The 26,184-nt window shown below is 39.2% G+C and overlaps 1 gene segment (V, D, J or C); it reads left to right on the forward strand.

The window, feature by feature from the left end:
• The first annotated feature begins 2,042 nt into the window (after nucleotides 1-2,042).
• On the forward strand, nucleotides 2,043-5,692 carry LOC132808238 (immunoglobulin lambda variable 5-37-like). The segment is given in 3 exon segments: nucleotides 2,043-2,094; nucleotides 2,240-2,615; nucleotides 5,530-5,692. Coding segments are annotated over 3 exon segments (591 nt in total).
• Nucleotides 5,693-26,184: the final 20,492 nt, after the last annotated feature.

Raw genomic sequence — 26,184 nt, forward strand, 5'->3', positions numbered from 1 at the left:
TCCCACCCACATGTCAATCTAAATTAAAACATCCCAAAGAGCTCAATGAAATCTCCTGCCGAGGGATTTGTACCCTTCCAATTCAAGTGCAACCAATTCTTGCTGTACATGTCGCAACTTCACCAAAACCAATGTGGCCTCCCCTCTAGTTGGTGTATCTGCATATTGAGTCAGGAACACTTCCTGGACGCACCTGGTAAAAGCTGTTGTATCCACATTATTTGAACCAAGAAGGTTCCAATCAATATAGCAGAAGTTAAAATCACGCATAACAACAATCCTGTTACCTCTGCATCTTTCAATATCTATCCCCAGATCTGCTCCTTCATGTCTCTGTTGCTACTGGAGGGTCTGTAGGAAACACCAGATAAAGTGGCTGCTCCTTTTCTGTTTCTGACTTCCAACCTTACTGGCTCTGTAGACAAACTCTCCTCGACGCCCTCCATTTCTGCAACTGTGATACAATCACCGATTAGCAACACCACTCTTCCACCTTTTTTTGCTTATGCTCTAATCATTTTTAAACATTTAAACCCGGGAACACTCAACATCCATTCCTGCCCCTGTGATGTCCTAGCCTCCATAATGGACACAAGATCACTGTTTCAGGTATTGACCCCTACGTTAAGTTCATCACCCTTATTTCTGCTACGTTTTGCGTTAAGCTGGACACATTTTAACCCATGACACTGATGCAACTTTGCCTTATCAAGTGTGTATCCCTACTCACAGATTCTCTGCACGCTGTAACTGCAGTTCTCATCCAACTGCCAATCTGGATTAAAACCTCCCGGAGAGCTCTTGCAAACCACTTGCGCAGGGTATTGGTGCCCCTCCAGTCTGGGTGCAACCATCCTTCTTGGACATGTCCTACCTTCACCAGATAGTATCCCAATAATTCACGTATCTAAGTCCCTACACGGACACTGCAGCCAAGAATTCATCAGCATTCACTCTCTCATCCTCGCCTCTCCAGCCCGTGGAGTGGTAGCACACCTGAGATTACTACTCTGTTCTTCCTGCCATCTAGCTTCCAACCTAGCTCCCTGTATTCACTTCTCATGCCCTTCATCGTTTTGTTAGCTGTGTCATTGGTACAGATGTGTGCCATGACTTGTGTGGTGCTCCTTCACCGTTTCTGAGGAGATTCGATTGGGAAATAGGAGGTAAGTCTCCAGAGAAGCTTTCTCCAATTTGAACGAGGACAAGAAATGAGTTGCAATAATTATCTCTGGGGTAATTGTCTTTGAATCAGCCACGCAATATTACAAACTGCTACCCAGAGTGTTATCGAGGTTCAGTGAAACAACAAGAGATTCCCACCTCCACCCCTTCATACATTCGGATCTCTGATCTCCATTGTGAATGGTCAATATATTCAAAAATTAGAAAGGCCAGTTTTTCCGAGGTCTCTTTCTGCGTGTGTTCAATTAAAATATTACTTTATAGCTGTTGTGTGTATTATTCATGACAAAACTCTTTGCAGGACAGACTCCAATATGAAACAGCAAAAACATGCAATATTACACGTCACTAGCCCAACGCAAAGTTTTACACTTCAAAGGACCAGGGCAAAGGACCAGGGTTAGAGTTGCTGAATGCCTCATTATTTTGTTGTACGCCAGAGAGTCGTCATTTCTCGGTTTCTTTCCGAATGATGGCGGTAGAGTTGTGATCTCACTGGTAAGCGGACTTAGAAATGAGGCAGAATTGTGGATGAACTGTCGACCAAACGTTGTAATAATGAATGGCACAGCAATTTTCAAGAGCCAAAAGACATACTACAAATTGCATGGTGCGTCAGGCGACTAACTCTCTGTTCGTATTGTCTGCAGAACAAAAGGATTCTCAGCTGATTATATGTCACATGGTGTCTGTGCCAGATATGAACCAATCCTCACCCTATCCGGATATTACATCTTCACTATTTCGATTTAAAACTGTTCAGCTTCTGTTTCTTCTGTTCACACACTCAATTATCTATGAACTGATACAATTCAACTCTAGCTCTCTCTGCTTAAATCCACTATTCGCTCACAACCATGGCACTTCTTATTTATTCATCATTCCTAACAGTAGCAGTTCTCTTAAGTGGTAAGTTGTCGAGTTGTAAAACGGATGCGTCATGTGATTAGCAATATTCTCTTTATTTGTGTTTCACAGTGTTAAAATATATATTCTTAATTCGTAAATAGTTATTATAATCGTCATTTGAATTGTTTTTTCTAAATTTCTGTAGGTGTTAATTGTGCAGACCATGTCTCACAAAAGTCGGTTACAGTAGCACAGCTCGAGGCAGATTCTGTGAGTATTCATTTCAGCTATACAATTACAGGTGCTCAATATTCCCTACAGTTGTACCGCCAAGATCCAGGTACACCTCCGATATTCTTGATCTACATCCCTACATATGGAGAGGTCGTGAGAGCGAAAGATATTGGTGATCGATTCTCTGCATCTCTGGACACTTCAAACAAGGAGGGAAATTTCACCATCAGTAGTCTCCAACTGTCTGACAGCGCGGTGTATTACTGTGCGCTGAAAGACACAGTGACTGGAAGTAGAGGGAGCCTCGTACATAAACACCGCTGCAATGGAATGACGTGCCAAGTATGGTTCGTACATTCGGGAGTAACATTTACTTCTAAATTTATACTGGATTTCACTGTATTCAAATGAGCCAAAGCAATTTACAAGGTGACAGCACTAGGGAAGTCATGCTGTCCTCATTTGATGTTGAACACATTTTGAATAAAATGCAAGTACGTCAATAATGAATGTAAACTCTTCTGACAATTAAAGTCATTGTAAATACAATGATTGTCAAAAATAGTCTGATCAGTAAAGAAGGTGCATGCAACAGAATATAAGGCAACAATTACTCAATACTGCGGACATTGGAGGTGAAACAACCTTATCTGGTATGCATAGATTTATGAAAGCAATTTCATCAATACTTAAAACATATTTGCAATTCCGCCTTTCTCATCAGGCTATTTGACAATCTTCTGGGAGCCATTCGGGAACCTAATGTTCAATATTTATATATGACATCTTAATTTTGTAGTTATATTGTTCCTTGCTTCGAACTTCATATCACTAACCATCTCGTTGCGCCTGCTAATGTTATGGAGACTTGGAATTAATATGAGTTTGTATCTTGAATATGATGAGACTTGCAAACAGGATATTGCAATTATTAAATGTTTCACTGGACAGGTTCAGTTTTCGCTACAAAATGATATTTCAAATGAAAGCAATCAGTTCCTTTGCAGTATGATCTTTCTGAAACTGCCAAGCGAGGACATATCTCGTTATAGTCTACCAGAAGCATTTTCTTGCTTCATTCCAGTTGCAACTTCACAGAAATTGCCAATAAAACAGCATACTTGAGCTCCACTATACAGTCAGTGATGGCATCAGTAACCGATTTGAAAATACCAAAAATATGTTTATGTGAACTATACTGAAGGTCTTTCCGTTCACGCATCTACTGAAACAACAATGTGCAACAGCCTGTAGCACACGGCCCTCGCCATGCAACAGCTGTGACACAGAATCTTGCTGCTGTTATTGCACAAAGCTTTCGCTGGTTCCCCTCACTGTTCGGTTCCTTGCACAGTGATGGACCGTGGTGTCAGATAGCATCAGCTCCGAGACGATCAATCAAAACAACGTGTCAGATTTCTGGGATAAATTCGTCTTAAATTCAGCACTGTAGCTTTCGAGTCTCAAGACTGAAAATTCGAGCAGCCTGCTCAGTTACTGATGGTACCAGAACAGGGAATAAACATTATTGGTGTTTGTGCAGCTTAAAGTGGAATTTTCTCCCTCTCTCTGTGTGAGTGTGCGCTCCCAATGAGTAACGGAATCTCCATTGCTCAGATCTGGAACACAAGGTTAAAGAATGCGGACATATTTGATTTAACATACAGTTAGAAATGTTAACTTATGGCAAAAAATGTCGCATTCCATTTGCCGCAAAATTAAATAGGAATTCCAGCGTAAATAAAAAAAAACTCTGGATGCTGGAAACCTCAGATGTGAAGAAGGGTTACTGGATCCGAAACTGCGAAAATTCTGTTTTACTTCCAAGATGATATCAAACATGTGGAGTTTTCTCAGCGCTTCCTATTTTCTTTTAACATAAAATCTACTTCAGAATAATTGAATCCAGTCAATAAGGGAATCCAGCTTCCCCCTTGGTCTAATTTTATTTGCATGTCCATCATTCATAATCTGTTTAAATGAGTCCCCCTTGATGATTTTATGGCCTGACTCCACTAAACCTGAATCCAGCGAGTTCTATGTGCGAAAGCAAAAGCAGAATTTCCTGAACATTTCTATTCGATCATATTTTTACATCTTAGACTATGACTCGTCGTTTTAAAGTCCTCATTCAGCTGAAACATTGCCTCTATGTTAAACTCGCCAAAAACTTTCAACAGTCTTATCCTTATCAGAGAAACTAAGTGTCATACAACTGGATTTTACAATTCCAAAGCTATCATCCCTAATCACACATTTTTATGATTCGTTTCCCTTTGGTCTTGCTGCAAGACAGAGACAAAATTTGTTTCCAATTCCTCATGTGCAAAGGAACAAGTGTCTAATACTTACTGAAAATAGTTCTGATTTGGATCACACCGAGAAATAGAGAGATTGAACCCTTTTCTTAAGCGTATAATTACTTACCAAGAATGAATGTCGCTGAGATCATTGCATAAGTCGACGATGCTCTGTTTCCTGGGCACTTGTTTGTCACTCTGAAATTTACAGAATATCGATTAAGACAGAAAAAGAAAAACAAAATATTGGCTTAGATTAGTTTGATATCATTTGTTTCGGAGCTAGGAACTGTTATCACTGACATTTGGTTGGCGATGTGTCGGTCTTCCTGAGAACAAACTCACATTCTGCTGATTAGATAAAATAAACCGATAATGGGTGAATACAGACAGCCTGGGCTGTAATAAATCTGAAAGTCTTCTCTTTCATTTGATTTTATTTTTAACTCAAGAATTCGAGCTGCAATGTATATGAGATGTTTTGCTTATTTTATCCACAGTGATAAATCAGACTCAATTTGTCGTTGTGTTTGGCTTTGATTAATTATGCACCTGTGACGGACAAGGTATTTCCTTGTCACTTTCTGTAAGTGATTCATGGATGTGGAATTAATGGCATTGAGGGACCTGAAGCTCAAAAAGGAGACAACATCATGAGGCGGAAACAGCCAGTGAATTTGGCAAATCGAAATGTCATGTTATATTTTTAATGGGAGCTGTAAATACTTGTCCAGGATTGCTCCTGCGAATAGAACACATGCCAGTATAAAGGAACATCATGAAGTCGAATTGATGGTCGGTGGCTTGTTTTCAAGGTTGCAGTCAATCCTTTGAGCAAAAAATGATCAATTCATATGAACCAGGAGAAAGGGACAACGAGTTCATTTTTCCAATGAGCGGACAACAGGGTTTCATAGGAAGATTAAACCGATGTTCACATTTAATTGTTTTCTTTTTACAGTCAAAGAAAGAACACAGTTCATGTTACTCGAACATTAGACCTGGAGTCCCCGTTGACAAAGTTGATTTCTGAATATGACAGTTCCCTCCAGACCCTGCGGAGGGTCACTGGATCTGAGGGATTTGGGCTCAGTGAAGAGATGGATAAACAATTACATTCTTAATGGCTTAACGGTGGAGGGTTTTATTTTTCCAACATCTATTAGTAAGATACTTTGGAAATGAATTTGTTATACATTTACTTTGTGCCATTGCAAATGTAACTACTGTACTGATAAGTTTTTGTATAGTACCTGTAGAAGACGGCTCACTGTCACATTTTCAAGGACTTTTACCGCTGAATGGCCCCTTCTCTAGCGGCGCCAAAATGGCACAAAGGAACTTTAAATAGATATATAATAGAGTGTCTCTCCAGACATGAAGGAAATTGAGAAAGATAGCAGAGATACACATTAAGACAGCATTCAAAACCTGATGGAAATGAATGTACTCCTGTCAAAGTTACAGGTGACATAACACCAGGGTGAAGGCATGTGGGGAGAATGCACAATGCTTTTTACGAGAAGAGAACGATATATTGATTTTAGGACAGTAAGAAATCCTTGAACTGATCCATGGATTCTGCGATCTCACAAATGCTGTCACTCAGAAAAAGAAAACAAATAAAGATAGCTGTTATCGATAGGTTTTTGTGCATCATTTTAGAAACAATTGGACTGTGTACTTATTAGTAAAATGGGAGTCATGTCAAAGGGAACCCACTTCCTTCACATTTTATTAAGTTATGGTTTATTCTGATCATATCTGTGCATCACACTCGCGAAGTTTCACATTCATCCATTTCTCTTCAAATATTTTCTCATGAATCTAGTCTTTGCAGAATAGTTTGCTGTATTTCTGCCAGTTATATTTGTGTCCAGCATTACTGTAGTTTTTCATTTATTGTCTAGCATCATCTCCGTGCACATTTCCAATTCTTTTCACTTCTGACTTCTTTATATTTGCACCTGCATATTTAATATTTTCGTTTTCATTCCGCCTAATATTTGTAATGTGGAGATGTGAATTCGTAACATTGATACTTCAAACTCAGCATTGTGGTCCTCCCCTTTGGTGTAAGTTTATGCTGAGATGATTTATGTGTTTGCAACACTGTGCATTAGTAGCACAGAGATATGTGCTGGTGTCACTAGGTTTGGCATCGCTCACATTCAATGTACTTTGCAGCCTTCACTGGTTGAGGAGGTGATACTTTGTGTTAATCAGCTTCCCTTGTGGCCGTCACATGATACTGGGGTCACTCATTGGGTAGCCAGTTGTACCAATGCACCGTAATAAATGCCATCGTTGTGGAAGAGTTGGAGAATGTGGTTCTGGCTTCATTAACAATTGCCTCCGAGGAGGTGGCAGCACTTGAAATTCCACAATCACTTCCGTGGAGTTCAGTGTGGGAAGCAACAAAAGGACTGTGTAAATTGGAAACATTACCAAATTACATGAAACATGGAATTAATAACTTGTCCAGAGAAGATACTTTTCGGTCCAGGAGATAAATATTTAATGTTAACAAAAAAAATCTTCAAGACTCACTTCGAGCCAACTTCTTCTCGGAATTAAGGAAGTAGCCGTTACTTTCCGTTTCCCTTTCAGTGCCAAATGTTTCACTCGAATATGTGCTTTCTGTCTGCAAGTACACTCTGGCTCCAGCCCTGCAAGTTCAATAATTAGCACAGACACACATTGCCCTCTAGTGGAATTCCTGCAAGTTGATTTTTTTTCTCTCACCACGATGTCAAGGTGCCAGTGCTGTGCTGGAGTGGGCAAAATTAAACTAACAAAATACAAGATTTTAGCCCAACAGGTTAATTTGAAAGTCAAATGTTATGATGTTATGAAAGGGATGTCATGATATTAGAAAAATTAATTAATCATTTCGATAGAGAAACAGTCAAATCATTTCTTTTTTCTCTTATACTGTCTGTTTTTTCACTGAAGTGTAATAATAAAGTGTGCAATTGCCTAAAATCAAACACGTTGACCAATCGAATTGCATCTGGAATGCAATGCCTTCCATTAAGCCTAAAATAAGACACGTTTAAGACAGGTGTCATCTTTTGAATATATTTTGATGGGTTTTGATCTGGTGAATGACAATATATCTGTGCATGTTCATCGAATACTAATGTTTTTCCTTTTGTGTGTGCATATGCATATCTGTGTGTCTGTGTGTGTGTGTGCGTGTGTGTTTGTATCTGTGTTCATGTGTGCATGTCTTTGAATATGTTCGCTTTCATCTCTGCACGCAATGGAAGACACATTTGGCTTGAGGTAGAAGAAATTACAATGTCAAAGCATCGCACCTTGCTCTTGCCTTCTAATTTAAATGATACATAGTCACCATCTGCTGGTAAATTGAAGCTACGGCAAAATATGCATTTTTTTGGAAGGCATCACATTTCTTCGAAGGTTCGTCTTGCGAATAACTTATGAGATCCTTTGTAATCTTCGGGGTGTGTTTTGTCATTGAAAATATTCGTTGTTTCAGAATGTCCTCAGATGGTCATGGATAAAAGACCTTTTGTGGCTGACGGTATCTCGAATAATGTTCCACGTTATGGAGTGTTTCTGAAGTGCAGTTGGTTTTATTTAGGAATTCGGGCATCTAGTTTTAGTATCAGAGATAAAGATACAAATACAAAATTGCCGCGAGATCTCCTATAACAGTCGAAGTTGAAATGATTAGAATGCAGCTGGATGATTGAAATTTCCGTACGTCAGAACGACGTGCTGTTCCTGGAGATATCCCAAAAGTAAAATAATGTATCAAAGATCTTAGTGTTATGTAAAAGACCAGACCCCTCAGAACATTTCAAGCAAATAGCCCAGAACTTTACTTTGTTACATTTCTGAAGCAGGTGTCATATGAATTTTTCAAGAGTGATGTGGCTGGTCGGACCCCTTACTTCCAAAGAAAGCAATAGACAATAGAGAATAGGTGCAGGAGTAGGCCATTCTGCCCTTCGAGCCTGCGCCACCATTCAATATGATCATGGCGGATCATCCTTAATCAGTATTCTGTTCCTGTCTTATCTCCATAACCCTTGATTCCACTATCCTTGAATGCTCTATCCAACTCTTTATTAAATGAATCCCGAGACTGGGCCTCCACTGCCCTCTGGGGCAGAGCATTCCACACAGCAACCACTCTCTGGGTGAAGAAGTTTCTCCTCATCTCTGACCTAAATGGTCTGCCCCGTATTTTTAAGCTGTATTCTTTGGTTCGGCACTCACCCATCAGCGGAAACATGTTTCCTGTCTCCAGAGCGTCTAATGGAACAGAATGTATTTACAAGATTACGCAATGAAACTCAAACAAAAAAGAACAGAATTCGGAATAACATAAACTATCCGAAAATGCAATAGATTATGATAAGTTAGTGATACTCTTCCCAATACTTGCAACAATCCACGCAAACATGTCTTGACAGAAAAGGTAAAACAAAACCCAGCATCAGAAAGAAAGACGTCAGAGAAAGAAGTTCTGCATGGAAATTCTTCATTGCATCCAGCAGCTTCACAACTGCTGTCTGTTTTCTTTGAATAACCAAACTGCCAGAAAATACAATCAAGCTATAGAAATGCTGAGCCGGGAGAACAGGCCACACGCCTTTCATTGCACAAATGTGTTTTTTTTTATTTAAACTTAGAAGCCTTTTGTCTGAGGCAGAATCTGCTAATTATAATGAAATTGGCCCTAAAGCACATTCAACCCAGACATTTCTGAACTTATGTTTTCACAGTCTTCTGGAGAGGGGGGGGGGTGGGAGGGAGGGAGAGAGAGAGAAAGAAAGAGAGAGAGAGAGAGAGAGAGAGAGAGAGAGAGAGAGAGAGAGAGAGAGAGAGAGACAGAGAAGAAACAAGAACATAACATTGTTAAAGGGAAAACATCGTCACAAATGAGACGGTCCAAGACATATCATGAAACAAGTTTGAACCTGAGGCACACACTCCGGAAAGTGATAAAATGTGCAGAGAAAGGGTTTAGGCTTTCAGAACTCTCTCAAGGGGGCAAGTGTGGATTTTATGTTCCAGTGTACAATGACGGCTCCTATTATTGGCTGAGCCAGCTGTTTTTGTTCCCTTGAAACCTTCAGTACACTGAAGAAATAGTCAGATGTTTACTTGAAACGTCTGAGCTGACAAGGTGGAAAGTCAAGTGTGGGAAGCTGGGACTAAAATGGGAGAATATTTGAAGACCAGCACTGACAGGATGAGTTGAATGGCCTCTTCCCATACATTAAAACTCGAAAATTTGATGATTTTATCTGAGAATCTTGTCTCTGGTGAGCGTGACTTAAATAAAACTAATATAATTAAGAAAAGAAATGCAGATCCACTGGGGTTTCGCTCCAGGTCCACTGCTTCAGATTCATTGCTTTGACTGCAATGTTCATTGTTCGATTCCTGGTCAGTGGCGAAGGTATTACTGCTCATGTACAAACTCTTTACATGAAGGCGAATTTATGACATTGCAAACAGCATAGGCATAGGGACTCTTTAAGAACCAGTAATAGCGTTATACTTCTTTTTTGAATGTATTCAGTAACTTCACAACCCTCGTCTTGTTTGGACGAGAACTTCACAGGTTCACCACTCTACGAGAGAACAGTATTGTCCTCATCTCAGTCTGAAATGGCCTATTGTTTAGACTGAGACCACGGCCCCTCAATCTATATGAGCTGGCCAGTGGAAACCTCCTGTGTCTTCATCTCCTTCTTCAGGAACCTATTATTCCAGGAATTAGTCTGTTGAATTTTGACTGCACTCCCTCTCCAGAAAGTATACGTTTCTTTCGTTAAAAAACAGATAATTGTGCCCTGCAAAATTGCTTTGAATTGTTTGTTACTTTACTCATCCATGTTGCAGTGAGGCAGACTTGGAATCATCATAGGACATTCCTTGATCCACATTGTTAACATAGATAATGAGTAAAAGTGGCTGGCCAACTGCTGCACTAAAAATTCAATTGGCAGTCTGCGCTTCAGTGGAGAAGTTAAAAGTAGACAGAATTTGAACTAGTATAGGAATCCAGGACTATGGGGAACAGCGAGACAGGGGAGTTTCAGACTTTCAGATCAACTATGATCCCAACGAATGTTGGAACAGAATCTATGGATTCAGGGTCTTCTTCCACATTTACTTCTTTATCATCAAATGCACTTCATACACAACACAGGTTAGTGTTAATCAGCTCACCTTGCTTAGTGGGACACTTCTTTTGGAAGCTTATTGTGGTCAACAAGTAACACTGCCATTGCTTTTTATTTTAAGAAACACATTTTCTTTTTTGTTAACTGAAAGTCTACTTAAACTGTTATAACTGCTCTGATTCAGAAATGACTAAATTTTAGGGAACTATCTAAAATTCCAGACTAGAAAATGAAAGCCAATATACACTGTACTTTTCCTGTGCATTGTAGAATGAAGGGAGACATTCAAGATAGGGGAAAAAGGATTGAGATTCAGACAATCCAAAGAACCAAGAATCAGATAAGGATGGAGGCAAAGAGAAGAGGGGAGACACAAGGAAGAGACAAATACACACTCTGTTAACACGGAAACAGGTAAATAATGTAAAAACAGTCAGATTACTTGGCAGCTAATGTTGATCGATGCCTAACTTTTGCAGATCTGAGAGAACAATCAATCTTGTTCCTTACAGAATGCCATATTCCACGTAATTGAAGCCAGTTGCTGATCTGAGTTTGCTCTTTGACCATGGTCTGAAAGTGTCCACATATTGAAACCATTCTGTTACATCTGTAAAGGTCAAAATCAGGTAAATGTCCCAACTTTCTTTCCCGATTGTGTGACTTATGCTGCCTAACAACTCTATTCTGAAATTACCTGTTTCATTGTCGTAAATCATATTCATGGAAGTTATTTGATAAACTTTTATTTTGTCATATGGAATAATAGCTGAGATGAGCTGTCCCCGGATCACTCCGAATTAATAGTTCGGTAAGAACAGATCACAATGCAAGACCGCAGTTAGTCAGCAGTTGATTCTCGAATTCCACATTGGTACATTCAGTCTTACATGAAATCTCTGAGATATCCGTTAAAGATATATCACTGGGACTTATTTATCGCAATGTAAACTACCTGAGTGTGGAAGACAGGGCACTCTATTACTGTGCAGTGGGGCCCAGCATCATGTCGAGCTCAAATTCCCATACAAAAAAAAACTCCATGAATAGTTGCGTCTATCTCCATTCGCGTTTTACCGAGCAGGGTTCTTGTGATCCCGGCTCAGTCCAGAAAAATTCCGAAATAGATTCTCTGTTGTTTTGAGCACCGTGTACTTCTATGGTAAGGAGCACACAGTAGACAGACAAACAGTGTACCTAGTACAAAACCAACCCTAAAAAATTCCAGATGGAGTCCAAAAGAGGGCAGAATCACGTAGACAAAGGGAAATTCAGACTTCAAACTGAGGAACACAGTGTTGTCAGTAAAATCTCAAAACAAAGCACAAAATTCAACAAGAATAGCTGATCTTTTCCCCTAACTTTAACTGACCATAAAATAATTTTTACTAAATAATTTGGGATGCATTACCATGTAGTATGTACTTCAATGATCTTCCCACTGTCATATAAATTATTTGGGATCTCTTCCTTTATCTTAGTTAACATAAACTCTCAGTCATTGGTCTGGCAACATCAGTCTAATTGCTGCACGGCTCTGTTAAATATCCAAGAGCGAAGCCTTCTTTCTTGTTTCATTGGGATAAATTTTCTATCAGTTTCCTCAGGGTAAATGACCATATCTGACAAAAATCTGAAATCAGGTCCACAATTGTCTGCTGATTTTCGTACTCTTTCCTCCTTATCAGTGTGGTCACTACCTGTGATAGAAATTGAAATATGCATAAATGTATTATTATATATTATAATATATTGCATATTATATATAATATGTTATGTTTTATGAAATACCTTAAATCACATTTAACATGGAACATTATTGTACGTCTTCATCCTAACAGCATATCTACACACTTTCAACCTGAAACTGACAGTGAGAAAGCCACGAAAGCTTTGGAAAGTTGTTGAGAGAGATACTGCATCATTGATCTGTTACACCACAATAACAGGACAAATCCAACAATAGCATATTGTAGTGACATCTCTGCACGATTCTACAAGACAGACCTGAAGGTAGGATCTCTCCTCACATGGGCCACCCCAATTTAGCGACAGTTGGGGCTGTTTTTCATGGTTCAGAAACTTGTAATAGACAACAGCTGCAGCTGAGAGATAGAGAAAGAAAGTCGTGAGTCCAGTCGAGGTTTGGAACTTGATCTGTTTTGCTTTCACTACTGTTGTGTTCCCGTATACTGAATCTGGCTGTTGCCAACACTAGCACACAATATAGCCAATCTTTATAGTTGCAGTTTAGAGATACCGTTCCTCCTTCTGCATCAACATCTGACGAGAACACCTGAGTGACAGAATCGCCATGTCAGATATTAAGAAAAAGGTAGGTTTGATTAAAAATTACGAGAGTGATGATTGTTGAAATTTAGGCTTTTCACGATTTGGGAATCAATGTTTTGTTAACTGTTCTCTATCAGGAATGAATCATGCTCAAAACAGTTGATGTGTAACCAAAGTGTCCTGGCTTGCTTTGTAAACGAAAAGGGTGTTACAAAAAGACATCCCTTTGAAACTTCGCAATAAATTATCTGCTTTTATTTATTTGGATGCATTTTTTGTGCTTGTTTCTTGTTTTTCTGCAAGAGAATTATTTGGAAATTTGTCTGTTAGAGAATTCAAACACAAGTGGACGACTTCTTTGATGAACATCTTCCGTGTCAGATCCGAATCCTCTTTAGTTCCAAAGTCCAATATGCTTTTGAATATTTGAGTAATAGCAAAAGGTACGGTCATTTCATCTACGTATGAAACTGGCACGTTAATACTCTTTGCATAAAGCTTTCAGAGGCAAAGAATCGGCAGGACAATGCTAACAGATTGCTCAGCTCATCCACGTCAGAGTTTGATAGTCTCAGTTCTCGAGATATTTATCGGATCTAGAATGATAATAGTTATCAGATCGATTTAGTCCACTGAACTACATACAAGGTGAATTATTACAATTCCAACCGAGTGTGAGATTTTCTTCCATCTTTTAAATTAACTTGGGCATTATGAAAAATAACTGTTCTTTCTCTGAGTGCTGGAGGAACTTGAATGAAAAAAAATTGCAAATGCTGGAAATCAGAAACAAGAACAAAAAGATTTTCTGGATGTTCTATAGGTTATGTGGAGAGAGAAATATATTTAACATTTTGAGTCCAATGGTTCTTCTTGAGAATGTGTTGATTCAAAGTCAACTGTGCAACATCATCAGGTTGGCAGCAGAGAGCAGCATTGTCTAATTTCAATCACTAGAGGGAGTGACTTTGTTAATTATTCATTCAACCGACTTCTTAGATATAGTTCGCCAACCATCGCAGACAGAAATGCACACAGAGGCACACAAAAAAAGGATTTTTATCGACAGCAAGTAGTTATAAGCACCCGCAAAGATAGGCACATAGTGACGCACAAACAAGTATGCAGAAAAGTGGCATAAATTCACAAACATAAAACACATGTAGAGATATCCGTACAAATAAAGATATTGACATAACACACAGTCATACATATCAGTGCACGTACAGATTTACAAACGTTTATAAAGACATGCAGAGACACACAATTACACAAAAGCTGAGATGCAAGCTCTGTACAGTTTTGTGAAACTTTTCTGTTAGAAAGTTCAATGTCAAACAAATATACAAATTCCAGATTTTAATATTCATCAGTGTTTTTTTTAATCAACACAATTTTCGTTCATTGTTATGTTTATGGAATGTTCTTCTCCTGGACGTAATTATGCAACTTCTGTTCCATAACATACTTTTCTTCTGAAGCAACTCAATTCCGGTTTTGGCAGCTTCATTGTTCTCATACAAATAAACTTAGCCTGTCTGTTCAGTTCATATTACAAGCCAATAGCATGGTGTTGATCGATTTTACGATCTCAAGTGATTTGTTATTCCTTCTAAACAACAATTCCCTGAGTTCTGAAAAGTGATGCATTGAGGTTTGCCATTATTTGGGAGTGACGTCAACAAAATAACTTTGAATCTGAGAAGTTCCAATCAAGATTTTGGGAGTTCTGGATTATTTACTATTCTTGTTTTCGTTTGTAAATGATTGAATCCCTACTCCGATTAATGGCTCCATCTGAATCAGATTGAATAGAATTCTTCAGTTCAGCACATGGAACCCGAAGAGGTGAATTATGCATGAGACAGATATCCATCTTGAATGCTTACTGTGAAACATGCCAGTGAACAACTCTTCAATGTTCACTTTTTCTGCTCCAAGAAAGATGTCCTGACTACCTTAACGCTGCTGTCTTTGTTGATCACCCATACAATCATCTGCACAGTCAAGGATTATCTGTTTTGTTAGCACAGCTCGACTGAAATCATTGCTTAGCAGAAGGCATATTGGAAATCCAAGTAATGTCATCAGCGAAGCAAAAACAATAATTCCTCCTCCCGTGTTCGCATTTGAAGACATCTTTAGTTGAGTCTGCAAACAGCTTTCATTCAGATCAAAAACAGAAATAAAATAAGACCCGTGTTTGCAATTCAGACTGAGATCATCATTTCGAAACGAGATTTCTTTTTCGAATCAGCTATAAGACATTGCAATGCACACGCCATCCTCCGCCTCCTAACATTCCACTCTCGCTGTATAATGGAAGTAATCGAGGGCTGCAGTGACGCTGTTGTTCAGCACGAGATATGAGCTTGAAAAAAATCTCTTTAAGTGCACCCTAAAAAGTCTTCTATCATAATGCTGGATGCTCTTGGCAAACGTTATTGCGTGCAAAATAATGTTTTGAAACATATCAACCAATGAACAAGACTAGGACCAATCGCCGTGAATGCCTGGATAATAGAAATGCGTATATTGTCGCAATGGGCTTGCAGCAATTGAGCAGTCATTTTTAAAACTAACATTGTTTCATGATTGTCATAAGATAACGCTTAACAGACCTCGGAAAAGCAAACAGAATCGTGGCGAGTTTGCCATCGACTCTGAAAATTTCAAATTTCTACCTTATTGAATGTGTTCCTTTTTGGGTACACGTTCCTGAAGCAGAATCGTTCTCATCAAGTAATCTGTCTGCATTCAACGGTGTCTGTTTCAGACAGCAGACAAAGAGAAAGAGGCACATAGTAAATTTTAAAGTTTACAAAGTTGATAAAATGGCTGAATATAGTTTAATGTTTTTAATGAACCATGCCAAACCCCTCGCAAAACTTTTCAAGAAGGCAGCCCAGACCCTAAACTTTCTAGTTGTTGTAACCAAGTGTAAGTGGATATTCCACGCTGTTTGCCCAACCACGCATTTTTGAACAAAGCAGGATTTATTTGTAGACTAATGAATGAAACACGAAGAGAAAGAACAGAATTTAGACTAACTGAACTTATTGGAAACCCCAATAGTCACTCTTGTGAGTTAATGATGCTATTCCAAATGTTTGCAACATCCGCATAAAGACTCTCTTGCAAAAAAAAACACGTCAAAAGGATCAGATTTTGACAGGAGAGATGTCAGAGAGAGAGCATCAGCGTGGGACTGTTTCTTTGACAGGCGGCCTCAAACTGACTTTTTGCTAAAACCAAACCAAATCAAATCCTAAACTACAAGAACTGCTCTGCTCCCTTTCAATGTACAATTTTTAAAATATTAAAAACAAGGCTTAAATCCTTTTGCTGGTAGATGCCTCCCGACTTTTCAGAATCTCTGCCTTTACGACCCCTCCAACAAAAAAACAAGGACAACATTACCTTTTCAAATGTGCAGCATCTTCAGAGTGCACCACATATCAATTCATAAACTTCATTTTTTGACACTTGCAAGTTAAATTACAAAGAAACATAATTTCTCTTCTTTTCCTTACATGTTATTGTTGAATGTTTTACTGTGTTTTCATATTTCATGAGTGAGTCTGTGTCTCTCCTTTGGGTGGATTATTGTTTCAGTTTACTTTCGTGAGAGCTCCCTCAGGTGGACATAAATCAGAACTCTCAGGGTAGGTTTTTGTGCAGGGGCAGCGATGTCTGCAGCAGTGTGGGCTCCATGGCACAGAAATACACGGCGCTGTCGGAGAGGAGAACTGGAGAGATGTTTAGAGAAACCGTTTCTCTTTGTTTGTACAGAACAGCAGAAAATTTGTCTTTCAAATCTTCAGATATTTCTGCGTTCCCCGTAGTATACACTTTTGCGACATATCTCAGAACGCCCCCACGATACTGAATGTACCAGAACACAGTTCGAAAAGAAGATGTCGAGTAACTGCAATTTAATTCTACGTTCTGTCGTTCCAGGACAATTAATTCATGTGGATCTTGGAATACGGCATCTTCCCCATTGGTCGCTGCAAAAAGGAATAATCTATCAAATGTCTGGAAGGGAATATAACTCTTGAAAGAACTGCTGATCATTACAACATAGACTCACCACACAGTACGACCAATACCGTTAAGAAAGAAAATGGGAGGCACATTTTACTTCTTCCACATTTGCAGAACTGTAGCAGCATCTACAAAATATGTTGAGAACTCCAATCCGATGTGAAATTGTGAACTCAGATCAGGCGCACACTTCACCCCAGAGAGAGAAAAAAATAAGTGCTTCCTACGACACAGGATTGGTTGAACGCTCGTGCTGACGAAATTTGAACACCAATCACTGTTGATCGCAGACAAGTGACGTTTTTTGGTTGTTTCCGTATCTCCATATTCTGTCTTTCTCTGTATCTACGGATTTGCGGTCTCTTCAGTACTCTTCTTCCTCTCTCAGTCGCATAAGCTCTCTACATCACAATTATGTTCTGTGTCTGAACACAAATCTCATTTTATCATGTCGCTCAAAGTAGAATGTGTAGAAATTCCAATTCATCCAACTCTCCTAATCCAAACATTAGTAATTGCTTATTGAATGGAAAACAAACAATTCCATCTCTGATTTAAAATGAAAATGAAAGCTTCTGCACCGAAATTCGTAGTATCCAGAAAGAGTGTGAGTCAGGTTCTTATCTGTATCATAGAGTCATAGATATATTTTCTTTTTGCAACCAATTAAGACCAGAATATCAACGCGGTTTTCCTGATTTCACTTTCTTAAAACAACATGAAATGACAGACATGGACGTAAGTTTAAGTTTGAAGGAGGAAAATGAGGTTTCATTTTGAAGTCAATATTATTTCCGCGTTTCTGCCCATCTGGAGTAAATACTAAAAATACAGGAATAAAGCATAACAATGAGGCCTAATTATTTAAGAAAACAATTCCACAAAACTTCAATTTAGAGATTTTGCAGGCAAGACTATTCCACTCATATTATGAGAAACCGAAGCTCCAAAGTCGACTTTGTATCAGGTCCCACTTCCTTAACATCAATGCTGTGTACTAGGTCACAAATCCGTTCGTTCTGGATTAACAATCTGGTTCCGTGATCTGAATTTTGCTTGGCAATGTATTATTCTGAATTTAGCTAATCGAATAGACTTCTGAAATTCCTGCTAGTATTATGAATGGAGTACTAGATCAGGATAAATTCCACTTGATTCAGAATGTTGTGCTGGAAAAGAAATCTGTTGTTCTCTGTAATTTACTTTGCACCTCAACGTCTCAGGTGCACGCATAATTGTAATTTTCCTTCTACATTTGCCATTTTATTTATGCAGAGATGAATATCTGAAATGGAAACAGAACACGGATGAGCAATGATGTTTGAAATATCCAAAAAAAAAACCCCACTTTTTGATGATTCCAATTAACCCTTTGTATAATAAAAGTGTTTACTTTGACCCTCCAACTTGCATTAATTAATGTCTTAAAATACAACTCTAATAAAAAATAAAAGATCTTGCAGTTGACAGAAGATGCATCTGTCATGTTTTCTGTGTATACGAGGCAATGTTCTGCTGTCGCACCACGTGACACAATGTTGCACATGAAAGAAAAGGAGCAATCAAACAGAAGAGCTGTATAGACTCTGCACATCTTCATAGAGCCAAATGTGGAGAGAAAGAGAAGAACCAGCCACAGAAATATCACGATTTGATGTGGAAGAGAAATGAAGGCTCAAATACATATAGAAAGAAAAAAACAAAACAGATAAATAGAATGACACATACACTGCTAAAAATTTGTAGTGGGAAGCAGTGGGAAATATAAAAGGGGAATAAAACAGAAAGGGAAGTGGAGCACGGGAGAGGGTAAGGGAGCGGAAGAATAGTCAGAAATAGAGATACAGAAGCGAAACACAAAGAAAGATGTAGAAAATGAGTGGAGCACAACCTGAAACAGAAATACCGAGATAAAGAAAACCGAGATAGAACAATTGGGAGAGAGATAGTAGAGAGATACAGACAGACAGAGACAACGGAGAGAGACAGAGAGAGAGAGACAGAGAGAGCGAGAGAGAGAGCAGAAGCAGAATTATGAGGGCGTAGAACGTTGTGGTTGGAGAGAGAGAGCGAGACATAAATGTATTCATTTTAAGGGAGATAGGGAAGGACACACGGAGAGAATGACGACAAATTGTAGAAAGAAAAATAAAAGAGGAGGCTCATGGAGAAACATATAGACACCTGTGAATTGGAGTAAAAATGCAGCATTCAAGGGTAGACAACACGAGAAACATAGAGACTGAGAGTGACTGACAGAAAGACATTGAGAGAAGCAGAAGCATATAGCAATAAGTAGAGGAAGAGAGAGAGGTGTATAGGGAAAAATATTCAGTGAGAAAGACAGAAGAAAATTTCAAAGTGAGAGCAGTTTTAAATCTCAATAAAGGAGTTAGTACAACAGCCCAATGTCTCAACATTGAGGCAAAGAGATGTTCAATGCATATGTGGAATTGATGCGCCATTAGTGAGCAAGAGAGAAGTTAGCAAAAAAAAAGACCATAAAGATATATTAAAGGTGAAGAGCATTTTGGGAAAAATAGGCAAAAAAACAAAATGAATGCAGAAATCAAACAAGTATGAATCGGGAGCATGTAAATGAAATGGAACAATCAGCAAATTGAGAGTTTTTGCAGTAAAATGACGACAACGAATGAAAAGCGAATAAATGGAGAACGTTCTAGTTGAGCAAACAGAAGACTTATTTCAAGTCAGATGCAGATTGAATCTGTTTCAAGGTCGAAATTTTGGATGACTCCACATCGCCTCTGCTTTCAGTGAATAATTTCAGAATCATTGTTGACAAAAAACTACGCTGGAGGAGCTTTTTGCCTTACGTATTTCAGGACAGATGCAAGAATGAAAAGAAAGGATTAACTTATGGTCTCGGAGAATGCTGTTTTAATATCACTCCTTTTCACCCCCCTTTTCCTGACGTGACGAATTGCAGAACAGAACAGTATTGAGCTCATTGGGTTTTGTGTAAAACAATGGATTTCCAATTGTTACCTTCTGTCTCAGGCCAGAAGAAGCCAGTCAGTACAGCGACCAGTATCAATATGCCGTCCCTTTTCTTGACGAATAATCATTTCAACCAGAACAAATTTCTGTGAAAATCTATCATCATATCTCTCGAAACATGTTGGACGTTTATTTTTGTTTTATTATTGCTGCTGCAGCTGTCTTAGTTTGCAAGTTGAGAATTTATTCATCACTTCAGTTCACAAGTATCGCGTTTATTACACTTAATCCGAGCACAATAATGCCCATATCTTGATCTGGAAAGGAAAGAGGTGGGACCTTCCTGAACTCCTCCCTGAAGTAAATGGTATACATCAGCGGAACGTTTTTGCTGAATGGTTCATAACCGAGCCCATCAACGGAATTTAATGTTTGACATGATAAACGCCAGATGCATATTAACATTGCTTTATAACACAGTGGAGAAATGGACATCAAAGAAGACATTAAAATTGCACCAAAACACACGAAATTACGAATTGCAGAATATGTCGTTCTTAATACACTTCGATATATGTTTGTAAATTAGTGCTCAAAAAAGAGACATTTATTTGAATGCTTCCGGGGAGAAGGTCACTGCGATATATCATCATTTAACTTAATATGTCTATGTGCTTTAACAGGGCAATGTACGAAGAGACTGGTTTCCAGAGACACGAACTGAAACGGTAAACGTAGGCCATGACGTTCAATTATTCTGCAATTACACAATTGCAAGCAGCAGCTTGCCTTACCTGTTCGTTTACCTTCAATCCTGAAGTGGATCCATTGCGTTTTTGGTACATGAGAATAGGTTTTGAGGCAATGCAGAAGAAACTCCACAGATCGTTTCTCAGTGAAACTCCCTGAATCGAACCGAACTGTGCTGCTCAAACCTGTGAAAACACATCTGACGGGCTCTACTGTGTATTATTGGACACTGAGACCAACAGAGACATAGAATTTGAGTGAACCTGACAAGAACTGTTAGACTGCCGAGCAACGTGCCAGCGAGTGAGCGAGTTGAGGTATTGACAGACGGTTCATCAGTGGCAAGTCACGATAAACCCCATCATTCGTGATGTTCTCATGCATTCTGTATTCTACTAACTGCATGAGTAGAAGTGAATTCAGATGCAGTTTTGCATTTGTACGTTTTTAGTTAGCATCATATGCAAGGAGATTCATCACCGTAACAAAGAACAAATGAAGGGCAAACTTCTTTATTTGTAAGAAAACGTGGGAGGGAAGCACACTGACAGGGTGGGGTGACTGCAAATCGATCACTGGCATCAGTTAAACTGAAATGAAATTAGAATGAATGGCTGTGAACAACTTTTGTGGTTTTCTGTTTATTGGGCAGATCAGAATGGCGGAAAAAATCTGCAAGGGGCTCAGTGGTTGGCGTTGCTGCCTCACACGAACAGGGAGTAATGTTTGTTTCCTCCCCCGGGTGACTGTCTGTGTGGAACTTGCGTAATTCCAGCATCCCCCCCTCACCCCGCACCCGTGTCTGCATGAATTTCCTCAGGTTCCCTGGTTTTTTCCGACACTTCAAAGGTGTACAAATGAAGTGGCTTAGTCATGAGGAAATCCAAAATTACATAGATAGTTTAGGTCGTTCCAGGTGGGATGCTGTTTGGCAGGACAGTGCGGATTCATTGGCCGAATGGTCTGCTTCCATACTGTCGTGATTCTATGATTCAGTGGCTTCAAAATACAATAAATTGCGGGCTGTAGGCGAACCATGTAAATTCAGATGCAGAGATGAATGCATGTACAGTCACGCAGAATCAGATTCATAAATATGCCTCGCACCAAGTTGTCGACTCTGCACTTGCGTAATATTTAATCTAATTCAAAGTGTTGTTTCTGCTTGTTGTTAACTGTTTAGCGTTTTTCGGATTAGTTCTTTTGTTTTTAACATTTAGTCAATTTTTTACTAAATCAGCCGGAACAAGATCAGCTATGGTCAGCTTTCGTGAACATACTGCTACATTACGTTCAGAAAGAATTCGATGCAAAAGGTGTGGGTAAAGCCTTTCTATTCTGTTACACTTGTATTCGCCTGAATTTAGACGAAAGGGCGCGGCAGGATCTTAGAGAAACATATAAAATAAAGAAGGGATTTGACAGCATACATGGTGAGAGATTGCTTCCGATATTGGGTAAGTCCAGAATTAGGGTCACAGTCTCAGAATAAAAGATAATCCATTCGTGACTGAGAAGAGGAATCATTTCTTACCTGAGAGAGATATGAACCTTTGGAATTCTGTGCCAGGGACAGCTGTTGGAGTCTGTAAATTAGCTATATTCATGGAATAGCTGGACATTGCCATTGTTATTACAGTGATCAAGAGGCATAGAGAGACAGCGAAAGTGGGATATTAAAATTGCATGATCAGCCATGAGTATATTGAATGGGGCTTTTGATCTGAAGGGCCACATGGCCTAACACTTACACTTAATTTCTATGTGTGTATTTTAAAGTTAAAAATCACTCAACGCCAGGTTATAGTCCAACAGGTTTAGTTGGAAGCATTAGCTTTCGTTGTGCTGTGTAGGTAGTTGTGGAGAATAAGATTGTAAGGCACATAATTTATAGCAAAAACTTACAATGTGATGTAACTGAAATTGTATTTTGAAAAAGATCTGGCATGTTTGTTAAGTCTGTCATATTTGAGAATGACTTTACATTCTTGGATATTTAAATCTAAACACCTTTTTTTTAACAAGTTACGTTCTCAAGTGCACTTTAACAAGTGGTATCATGTCGGCCCAAATAAGGTATTAAAGCTGTTAACTCCCTGTGACACTGTCTGTGCCACAATGCTCAGATTGATTCTAATCTAAAAAACGGATTTACAGAATCTTACGTGGATTCATGCAGTTTTTGAGCAAAGTAAACTGTAATTCTGCAAGTACAAATTAACTCCATATATGTGTACATGTGCTTGTGTATGTGTGTGGTGTGTTGTCTGTCTTTCTGTGTGTCCATCTGTCTGTGCAGTAGTGTCACTTTGAGTGTGATATGCACCCAAGGCCTCAGTACCCATAGCGGTGGCCTCAACTGGTCCTTGGGTTCATGTTTCACTACAGGTGACCCGATTATACTATACACAGCCACAGATAGACGAACACACACATGCGCATGCGCGCGCGTGCACACACACAGACATACAGAAATACACACACACGTACTCAGACTCTCTGTCATGCACTCACACATTCACTCCCATACACACCATCTCACAGATTAAACTCCTTTTATACTCATCCTCACACACATGCACAAACCCTCTCACAGACACACATAACCCCCCACACCCCAAAACACACACGCCCCAACATGAACATATGCATGTATAAATTTGTGGGTTGAATTCTTATTTGCAGAATTACATTTCACACTGTGCAAAAACTGCACAAATCCTTGAACGGTTCTGTAAATACGTAGCTTAGATTAGAATCACTCTGACCATTGTGGTATAGACAGCCTCACAGGGAGTTAACACCTTCAACGCCTTATCTTGGCCGACATGACATTAATTGTTAAAGTGCACTTGAAAATGTAACTTTTTAAAAATGGTTTTACGATTTACATAGGAAAGAACTGAATACAAGATGGTCATTCAAACAGATGGGAGACTTAACAAATAATGCAGGTCATTTTCAAAATATAACCTGGTCCATCGCACTGTAAAGTTTTGCTATAAATTCTGTGCCTTACAAACTTATTCTCCACAATCACCTGATGAAGGAGCAGCACTCTGAAAACTAGTGCTTTCAAATCAACCTGTTTAATTATAAGCTGGTGTTGGGTGAAGTTTCAACTTTGTGCACCCCAGTATAACACTGGCGTCTCCAAATCATATCTATTTTAAAGCAGCACTATTAAGCTTAGTAAGTATCGGCTACTTTTCAATGTGCCCCCAGCCCATTCACCGTTCCCCATGACAACACAGTTTTTGCACGAAATTCCACCTGTTTCCTGTCACCGTGTCTCTCAGCCCGCAGTAATATACTACACTGTCTGACAGCCGCAGTCCACTGATAGTGAAATTCCCCTCGTGTTTCGAAATAGCCAGAAATGCAGAAAATCTATCGCCAACACTGTGTGATTTGAAAACATTTTCATGTGATGACTTGCAGCTAAATGATGTAAGGGATTCTCCACCGTCCTGATGGTACAGACGGCACAATTTTGAGAAATAGAAGGCAGCCGAAATCAAATAACCGAAGTAAACTGTTACTGAGTCTCCTTCAATCTCAGTTACTGTAATTGGTTTAAGTGAGACCTAATGCGCACGACGAACCGCTGCAGAAATTTAGATTTGGAAATATATATATATATTAGCGTTATATTCTGCAATCAATGCAAAGGCATTTATGGCAAATGGAGGGAGAGTACAATTGAAGAGCAAGTTGTTCGTGTCATCGACAATTGAGAATTGTTAGAGTGGAGAACTAACCTGTTAAGAGAGCTGAAGCAGTGAGGAATGACTTAGTAATAATACCTGACATGTTTTCAGGACTGATGGTGGGTTTGAACAGAGAGAACTGAAGCTCAATTATTTTAGTGCAGAACTGATGTTGCGTTTGAATATAGGGAGCTGAAAGTGAAATGTTTCATCTGAGATTTGAGATGAGGAGTTACATCTGCTCCTGGCTCACGGCTGGCAGAATCACCAGATGGCATCCAATCCACGTTTGGCTCTTTGTCCCACAATCCAATCGGTTTGAGAAAGGAGCGGGAAACGACATGTATTTGTTCTCATTCCAGTGAACTGCGCATAATAAAGTTTCTCAGAACTGTCCCAATTGATCTCATTATCCAACCGTACGTCACAAGTGGTTTTGCATAAAATCAAGCGCCGAGGAACGACGACTGTCTGAGGTAGACAACATCACTAAGACATGAATGAAACCGATTTCTCATCTCTTAACAGTCAATGTCTGAGACTGTGATTACGAATATTTAAATTTGCCCTGCTGATGATGCCAAAGATTATCACTTGCAAATGCTGCTCAATGACATGAAGAAAATTTGTTTCAGAAGTGACTTGTTACAGAATGACACACATAAAGTCCCAGCGAAAGTGATCAATTCGGCCGCTTTGTTTGTATTCACAGTTAGCAATTCGGATCTTAGATGTGATGCAATGAAAAAAAGCTGAGAATTTCTGCTGTACACTCTGACTGTGCCTGTATGCTAAGCGCACAATGATTCCACAGAGTCAGAGACACTAAACACAGGAATATTTAAAAGAATCAGTTTCTTGTGTTGTTTCAAATGAAATTCATTTCTCTATGGAGTTTCAGAAGCAGAATAAATTAACCCATTTAACTGGCTCTGGGCTGCATTGAATGGTGTAGCATTGCTTTCGTGAGCTTTTCGAATCAAGGCAAGTGAATTTGCTGCCAGCATCGTGCAAGGTGCTGTATGATGTGGTCTTTCCAGAACTACAAACAGTGTGCTACCATGCACTCAAACACAGACCGTGAGGAAATTAAATTAATCTCGGTTCAAACAGCGAAATGATTCTGGGGCAACTCAGAAAATTAGCTCCATACCCTGTTCCCTTTGAAATTTCGGCCAACATTCTATTTAACGTTCATGTTACCTACTGAGCTCATCTGTACTCACTGTACCTATTTGTGAGTGATAAAGTAGGAGCTACATCAGTGCCACTTCCTGCAATGTGATCCGACAGATGAGTTGATGCTGCGACCGTGCAGATGCCTTCTGGAAAGTTTGAATGTTTTGGCGTTAGTAGCGAATATACGCCAGCAGAGGCTGGCATTATGCCACAATCAAATAAGATGAATCAACCAGGAAAGAAATGTTGACCTTGTTAATTCATTGTGATCACTCCGCAAAATTTGTCTCCACTTTGCTGCCAAAACTTTCTGACCCGGTTTTAGACATATCCAAAGATCCTGTATAATTCATATACAGACACTGCTCTGAGACCCGTGCAGAAAGGCATTATACGACACCATCACAAGCTATAAATACTACAATTGCCTAAAATGCTAGATTGCATTTTATTGAATTGCAATGGATCCTAAACTGTAACAATATTCTCGTTTAATGCGCGTGCATT

This window comes from Hemiscyllium ocellatum (assembly GCF_020745735.1).
Source record: "Hemiscyllium ocellatum isolate sHemOce1 chromosome 27 unlocalized genomic scaffold, sHemOce1.pat.X.cur. SUPER_27_unloc_4, whole genome shotgun sequence".
NCBI classification, from domain to species: domain Eukaryota; kingdom Metazoa; phylum Chordata; class Chondrichthyes; order Orectolobiformes; family Hemiscylliidae; genus Hemiscyllium; species Hemiscyllium ocellatum.